This window comes from Schistocerca cancellata, chromosome 2 (genome assembly GCF_023864275.1).
Source record: "Schistocerca cancellata isolate TAMUIC-IGC-003103 chromosome 2, iqSchCanc2.1, whole genome shotgun sequence".
In the NCBI taxonomy this organism is placed as follows: domain Eukaryota; kingdom Metazoa; phylum Arthropoda; class Insecta; order Orthoptera; family Acrididae; genus Schistocerca; species Schistocerca cancellata.
Genome location: NC_064627.1, coordinates 563,386,057 through 563,394,958, shown reverse-complemented (window position 1 = coordinate 563,394,958; position 8,902 = coordinate 563,386,057). Strand labels below are relative to the sequence as shown.

The 8,902-nt window shown below is 37.7% G+C and overlaps 1 protein-coding gene across 2 annotated transcripts in view; it reads right to left on the bottom strand.

Moving 5' to 3' along the window:
- Positions 1-375: 375 nt before the first annotated feature.
- The window catches only part of LOC126146847 (glycerol-3-phosphate phosphatase-like), a 55,576-nt gene continuing 47,049 nt past the window's right edge, over positions 376-8,902 (bottom strand). For both annotated transcript variants that reach the window (XM_049915648.1, XM_049915649.1), the window contains exons 5-6: positions 2,582-2,723; positions 376-744 (exon numbers count right to left, since the gene is read on the bottom strand). In XM_049915648.1, coding sequence (XP_049771605.1) covers positions 561-744; positions 2,582-2,723 — 326 coding nt within the window. In that variant the 3' untranslated portion in view covers positions 376-560. The remainder of the gene's footprint in view (positions 745-2,581; positions 2,724-8,902) is intronic.

Below are 8,902 nucleotides of genomic sequence, written 5' to 3'. Positions count from 1 at the left end.
ACAACAAGGAAATATAGATCGTAGGAAGCTAATTATAGTGTGTTGCTGTTTCTCCTTGTTGATTTATGGTTTCACCAATTCCACATCCCCAAGGGATTACCTTGATAGGAATGACAGAACACCAACAATGACTGAATGTATGGGTGGGTTTTTCTACCCACAACATTAAATCTGATAGTGTTTTCCCATACAACATCTTATAATGCATAAATAATTAAATAATAATCAAAAAGTGGAAGGTTTTCTGCTAAAATTAAAACTTCTGTTGCTACCCACATCAGCTGCCAATGTCCTAAATACTATGCAGGGACATTGGCATATAAAAAAGGTAATATTCTGAGGGATATTTTCAGATTAAAGTGTAAAATACCAATGTGAATTGTTGAAGTTTACTTTTCTCTTAGAATTCAGATTGATTGAAATTTCATGAATGTTTTCATTTTTTCCCAAAATAAAGTACACAAACTTATTGTCACACAATAACAGAAATGAAATTTTACCATCATGAGCAGATACCACAACTAGCAACTGCACAAGTCTTACACAGTGCTGACAAGGTCTCAGCTTGCTAGAAAGGGCGTTAGATCACCCAGTGACTGCACGTAATAGTTAGGAATATAACCCTTATATCTCTCATCCTGCGAATTCTGCCATTCTTGTAAATTGTGTGCAGTGGTTAGTCCAGATAGAACCAATAAAGTCTGGAAACCACATCGATTCCCCAGCATTATATCTGTCCTCGCACTGAAATAAACATATTGCTTACAATAACACAAAACAATCTTATTCTAACAATAGAAACAGAAAATTTCACAACAGACTAAAATGAGAAAATATATGAATGACTGATATAATAGTTGTATATCTGAAAGAGACACACACATGCAAGAGCATATTTCTTTCTCTTGCTGTAGTTTTTGACATTATTGGGAGGCAGTCAAGTAAAGAAAATGTAGATTTTTTTAATTTTTGATATATGTCAAAGATGTCAGCATAATAATAACAACAAATAATCTGGTTTACCTTTATTTTTTGTGTGTTAATTTCCATATTGGAAGAGATTTTGGTAAAAAGTTCATCCAATAACAGCAAATAGAGCTAGAGGACAAAAGATGTCTGGTGGGAAACTTGTTCTTACATGTATCTTGAACACGGCAACTGGTGCACATTTATTACATTAGTATAACTCAGAGTGCTGTAATGATTAACATGGATGCTCGCCACAGTATGATGAAATATATACTGGAAAGAGCTCATGAAATCATCACTATTGAAGTTATAGAATGGATATATTGACTGATCCAAGAAAACTTATACATTATGGAAAAGGGGCTAAGGTTTGTGGATGTAACTGATGGTTTCATCTGTACCATAACCAATGATGATCTATGGTAACAAAAAATTCAAAGAAATGGCTTATCTTTTGATGAAATGAAATGGTACTATGAGGTTTAAATTTTTGTTCCATTATCATCGCTGTGCCACAATTTTGAACATGAGAGCAAAGAGGAAGTCTGAAAGTGGAGACACAAAAGTGTCTCTCACTGAAGGAAAAAGTGTAGATACAATTAGTTCAGGAAAACACACTGAGTGACCTAAAAAAACGAGGAGGCACAGGATACAATGTTAACAGGGAGCCCTCAAAACTGCAGTAACACACAGAGGCATGGATTCTACAAGATGTTGGAATTATTATGTACAGGTATTGATCCACACAGGTTGCAATGCTATCCTCAACTGGTTGGTGCTGTTTTCATACAGTGTGACAGCATCTCATAAATCCTTGATTGAGTTGGATGGAGTGATGTAGGAGGGTGAAACCATGGTTATAAATTCACTGGGATGCTCATGAACCCAGCTGCATGCAACCAATGAGTACTGACATGTTGCATTGTTCCACTGAAACATGACACCTTCGTCAGGGTACTCTTAATGCCAGAAAGGGATGCAGACGGTCTGCAAAAATTTCTTTGTAACTTGCACTTGTCATTGTCCCTGGGGTTGACTTCATAAAGTTCTGGTGGAAATGGGTTCCTAATGGCCCACCCACTTTCACATCAATGCCAGTCTGAGAAAACAATATACTGTCTATCATCCTGTATGGCTCTTCGAACATTGCGATGTGGGTTCATCAAAAACTTGTGGTTGTCCTGTGCAGTGATCTGGTCGCTCTCTCTCTCTCTCTCTCTCTCTCTCTCTCTCTCTCTCTCTCTGTGTGTGTGTGTGTGTGTGTGTGTGTGTGTGTGTGTGTGTGTGTGTGTGTGTGTGTGTGTGTGTGTGTCTGAATTCTCTCTGCAATACTTAAGATCCGCCCTAGCTGCTTTGTTTATTATTCTGAAACAAATGAGATGATTTGTAACTGAGGATGTCACTGATCAAAGGACATCTTGAAGATTGGAACAAACAATTTTTCTCCTAATGGAAGAGATTTATTACAAAGAATGGTGATTACTTCTGAGGTAATAAATCTTCGGTAACAAATATTCTTTCTCAATTGACTGCCTCCCATTAGATATGGAGAACAAAGCTATTGTCCACTATTTAAATGCAATGAACAAGACAAGAAAATGGAGCTACTAACCTGTCACCTATCATCAAAGTTCGGCCAGGTTCTACTTTTAACTTCCTGATGAGGACATCCATTAAGTATTCACTTGGTTTTCCTAATATAACAGGTTGACGTCCTGAGCAGCTAGTGACTGCTGCAGCCATACAGCCAGCACCTATAGTACACGAAGACTTTTTAAAAAAGCGAGTCATGCATGTCAACACTGCTAGATACATATAGCCTTATATAAACAGAATGATGGTTGTAATACATGTTAATGGCTGAGAATATCCATCTCTAGCTTAACCAGTTAGTAGATAGGCTTTGTCCATATGAAGTGCTGTAAACTATGTGAAATGTAAGTTTCAAGGCTACCTGAACTCCACTGCAGTGTCTCCAGATAGCCTTTGTAGTGATCACAATCAACTGACCTGCATGGAAGGGTAAGTGAACGTATACTGATGCACATATAGTGAATCCCCACCTCCAACCTGAAGTTATGATTGGCTCAAATAAATCACACTATTTTCAAACAGTGGACAATCCAGGATGGAATGTAACAATATTATGGAAAGGAAAGGATAGTAGCTGCTCACCGTATAGCGGAGATGCTGAGTCAGACAGGCACAACAAAAAGACTGTCAGAAGTGAGCTTTTGGCCCAACAATGCTTTTGTCAGAAAGACAGAGAGAGAGAGAGAGAGAGAGAGAGAGAGAGAGAGAGAGAGAGAGAGAGAGAGAGAGTTAGTTAGAGTTAGTTCCTTTCTGACAGTTTTTGTTATACCTATCTGTGACTCAGCATCTCTGCTATATGGTGAGTAGCAACTATCCTTTCCACAATTTTGTTATGCTAACTATCTTACACTTTTGCTCTATTAACACACACTTTTTCTTTCCAAGTTGTTTCCATGGACAGAAATTCATTTAATTTTATCTGACCACCTGGAATGGGAATAGTTAATTTTTCCTAGGCTTGGTCTCCAAAACTCTAAAAAGCCACCAAACAAAAACTAAAGGGGTTCAAAAATAGCAGGCACAGTTTTTCTCCATTTAAAGTGAAAAGCAAGTAGTCTCTTAATTATATACACTGTGTGACAAAAATGTGTTTAGGCCATTTGAACTTTAAGAATGTTGATAGCACAGAATGCATTCAAGTGGGGGTACAGTATTTGTATCTGAAACTGTGAAAGCAAAAATGAGTGTGAGTGAATGTGTTCATCCTTCTATTTTTAGTTCAACTTATACTCATTGGCAGCAGATGTACAATTGTAGCTGAAATGGCTGAAATGATTTCAAAGGGAAGCAAGTGCCTTGTTGTTACTGGAAAAAACTGATGTTATTGAACAGTACAGATGGTGAGAAAATATGGACTGCACCACCATGGCATGTAATAGTTCCAGGATCATTACTTGGCAAAACCCAGGGAGGCATAACTCTGTGATGTCAAGATAAGATGGAGTATCTGCAATAAAAGAAAAATGGGTGATGGAAGTATGTAAATAGTCAGACAGTTTTCAAAATTTTCCCCAAAACACTTAATCCAGACAGCAAGTCTTGACCACACTGGGTATCAGAAAATGTAGTGTCTGTTAATTTCCAAAGTAGCAGCTTTGAGGTGCTGTATTTCCAGGTTACTTCAGCCCATAGAAAGGTGATTGTTGCACGATGAGGGAATACAGACAAAATGAAAAGGAATAATGCATTCACTAGTAACTGAGTCAGATAGCTGTTGTGTCAAAGAGAGAGCACTCCTGTCACCACAAAAAGAACAACAGTTTAGTATCTCGTAAGACTGCGGTGATGTCAAGCCTTCTACTGGCCACTGGCATGCCACTCAAATGCAGGGTGTCAGGAAATATGGAAGATCTAAAACTTCTCGCTGTCTTAATTATAAAACCTGTACAGGAATCATGAGACTTGCAAGTGTAGATAAGTGAATTAATAATCTGTGAGAAGAAATAGACAAGTGTGCAACATGTGGATGTTTGGGTCAGTCTGGGGAGCATGCTTGGATAGCCTAAATGGTAAGGCAACTGCTCACAATAAGTGGATCCAGGTCTGAGTCTTCATCTGGCTATAGGTAATACACCTATACATACATATTCCAGTTAAGTTGAATTTTAGGAATAAATTTCAAAATTTGGAACTGTAGTTCATCGTCAAATACATGACATATTGCTCGATATCAGTGCGTTTATGTGTGGCTTGATCCATGGTACCCAGCCCATAGGGCACTATTTTTGAGATCCTACAGGCAACGAGCTTTTCACATGCTACTATGTTGAGGGTGTACTGCCAGTAACTTGATTTGGTGAATGCCACTGCTGCCAATGTTAATACCAGGGGTGTACCTGATCAGGGCAGACATTAATAATAGACAGATGGGCCATAATGCAGAAAATCACTCACCATTTTAATGCTGGACACAAACAAATGGTAAACAGCCATACTATTTAGAACCACCACCACCACCACCACCTCACTATGGGGGTACAGAAGATACCACCCCCCACATTTATCTCTGCTCACAACATGTCTGAGGTCACAAATATTGCCATTGGTTGCTCAAAGAACATAAAGGGATTATCTTGACACAAGTTGTTATATACATTGAGGTTGTGCATCTCACTTCCCAAGAGGGTACTCTTGACACACATAGCAGAGTTTGTTTACATGGGATGAAATTTTGCACCTGATAAGTTTGGTATTTTGTCTCACCTGTGAACAATAATAGAAACTTACTGTAAGATTATGGTCGTCTGTTTGCTTTCTGTCCCATGTAGGTGACCTGCACTTTCAGAAATACTGTGTTCCACCCATCACTCCAAAATTGTACAATCATTTTATGGAACACTTCTTGGTTGAGTGTGATCATGTGGATATTCTGTATATTTTAGTAACATCATGTGAGATGTGCATGGTTTTGATGTACCTTAAACTAACCTCCGTAAGTTATTGCTGTTGTCAATACAAAAGAAGGATGCTACATGCTAACTAGGCAGGTGTGTCTAATGTAATTGCTACATCCCACTATGCAGGTGTCTCTATTGCTCATATGTACAGATAAAAGAAAGAACTATGTTCCTTCATTTTCCATTTATATGGTTTTCTCGCTTTGTGAATTGGCTTTTAGCAAGCCTCAAATTTTATCTTTTATTCTCTTCTCAAAAATATGTTTTGTGGTCTTACTGCTATTGCATTCCAGTTTAAACACTTCAGAAGCATTAAATCCAACAGCTAGCTACAATGATCAGGCTAAGCAGGTAGTAAACAAGTGCTCCGATATCTTTTCTGAACATGCCTGTAAGAGCACGTTGCAAATGAACCCTAGGGCACCACAGCTGTATAGTTTACCAAATCTCCACAAACTGGAAGTGCCAATCCCAGGAGAATCAACACCATCTTTAAGAAGCAGCTGGACTTCAAAGGCAAATATAGTATTAAGAACAGTTCGGATTTAGTTAACAAGTTAACAGATGTTAAGGTCCTAACAAATGCAAAATTAGTCTCTTTTGATGTGCGTAGATTGTTCACATGTGAAAGACTGTTTTGATATGGTGTCACAATCATTGTATTCACACAACATAAATCCAGCAGAGCAGCTGAGCATTGTTAGCACAGTGGAATGTTGTATGGATCAAAATTATTTCTGCTTTCAAAGGAGCTATTATCAGCAAGCAGATGGTCTGGCAATGGGCTCACCTTTATCCCCCTTACTAGCAGAAATGTTCATGGACAAGTCGGAGACTGATTTTCTGAAGAGAGAACCACTGGCAAAACATGTTGTGTATTGGTACGGATATGTAGATGATATTCTTTGTATGTGGAAAGGTTTCAATAGACAACTCCATAAATCTGTGGAAAATATGAATCAGTGGCACACGTAACATAAAGGTCAGCATGGAGTTAGGGGAGCCCCAGCATAAATTTCCTGGACACTAGCTTAATGATAGAAGACAGTAACCATAAATTTAAAATTTACCGAAAAAGATTCTTTCACTGACACTTTCATCCCGGCTTTCTCCCAACATCCCACAACCTACAAACATGCAGCATTTCATCAATGATCCACTGTCTCCTTTCTATTCCTATGTCCCAAGAAGAGTTTGACCAGGAGCTTAACACAATACAAACAACAGCCATAAATAATGAATTTGACCCCAACACCACTGATAAAAATTTAGGTTAAAAGATGAAGCGGCAAGCCAGGTCCCTACTGTCCCCAATGAAAAACACAGACAAACAGGAAAAGAAATGGTGCAGATTACCTTTTATAGGGAAATTATCAAATAGTAAAAGTAACATCTTGAAGGCAAAGGGTTTATCTTTGTTTTTCTATGTCCCTCAGACAATAGGTAGTTTCTTGTTCAATGAAAAAGACAAACAACCAGCTATAAAAAAAAGTGGGATTTATAAAATCACATGCCATGAGTGTCAGTCTTGCAACATTGAACAGACAGGAAAGTCAATCTGTAACAGGCTTAAAGAATATCACAGAAGCTGGAGATTGAAGAAGCCTGATTCAGCCTTTGCAGAACATTGCCTGAACAATAACCACAAAGACACAATAGATGTACAAGGCCCACACACAGAGGAAAATGGAGCCAAACTCACCAATTAGAAATTTTATAAATTAAAGAACGGATGATGTATCCCCACACCTATTATTAAACAAGCAAACCCAGTTCAATTATTCACCTCTTTTAGATGAAATCACAACCCCCAGGATAGATGCAAAACTTTGGGCCCCAGTCCATCATAGTTAAAAATATATTGGCTGATGCATAACTTTAGTCTGCTCATTGTAGTATAACTGGTGAATGTGTAATAACGTATGTAATTTGTTAAAAAACGGTCATTGACATAATTGTACATTAAGCTATGGATCGATACCTTAAGAAATTGAGATGATTGTCTTTGCCCTGTCATCAGGTTTATCTGTGCATTATCATCTTTGGGAATCAGTAATGTACTTGAAAATAGGGTTATAACCCAAAATCCAGGTTGTGCAATAACATTAATAATAAATTGTGAAACAAGGCTAAAAACAGTGTCAAGCAGATGAAAGTTTTTATCTGACCATTATTACAGTAAAACATGCTCAAAATGGAATTGCATGGGACTAAAATAATTTTCCAAATTGGACAAGTTTCTGGATTACACAAAATTCACTGGGCTTTGTAAAATTTGTGAGGTACTGTGCATAAAAGTACAGTAAAAATGTTTAATTATCGTATACTGTATTTATGTACCTTCACTCCAGCATAGTAGACATTCATTTACTGTATACTGGACAACAGAATACTGGACTATTACACTAATTGATAAATAACACGGCATTTCTATATCTTTACTCGAACTTTAAATTAGTTTATTATTGTATGTACATACATATTATTCCCATGTTTATTTGCTTTACATTTCACTTTTTCGCCACATGTCAAGGAGGGAAACTTGCTTTAATTTCTTGTTCAAAATTGTTTTTTCTAGGAAATTGTTTGCACCATACAACAGTTCTAACAAGTTGGGAGAATATGTGTGTGCTGCAAATTTCATAACATCATTTATGCATGCAATGGCTTCTTCAGGTGTACTAATGTTTTAGGGACATCACTTTGCTCTTCTTCTTCTTCCTTTGTTTTTTCTTCTTCATCTTCTGTGTTGTGGATTTCTATTAAATTTTTTGCTGAAGTGAAAGTGGAGTAAGTTGACAGAAAGTCATCACTTCCAATGTAATCATCTGCACTACATGAAATGTTTCACATTTTCATTAATTCTGCAATTTGTGCTGCATTTTCTTGAAATTCGATGGACACAGAAGCGTATTGTTCTTGACCCCCAAACTCCACTTTGTTGAAGCACTTGGTGACAGTTTTGGGTTTTATTTCCGTTGCTGTCAAGCCAATCCAGTTTACTACATCCAGGACAGAAACTGACCGTGCAAGAGCAAATACACTTTTGGCTTCTTGAACACTGAGAATAACAAACTGCATCAGTAATTGCCTATAATGACACTTGAATATGTAAATAACCCCCTGGTCCATGGGTTGCGTGAGGCTGATTGTACCTGGAGGGAACCAAGCCAATTCCACATTTGATAATGTTACTTTTGGGTGGCAGGTTGCATTGTCTAGAAACAGGAGAACTTGGTGATTTCCTTTTTTCAGTTTGACATTGAAAGAGCCCAGCCATTCTTCCATAAGACCACTCACCATCTACGCCTTTTTATTGTTTCGCCATGTGACTGGAAGCTTACTGGCAGCTACATTTTTGAAATGACACAGTTTTGTCGCCTTTCTAATCACCAGTGGCTTCTCCATTCAACCTAAAATATTTCCATGCAGAAGTACAGCGA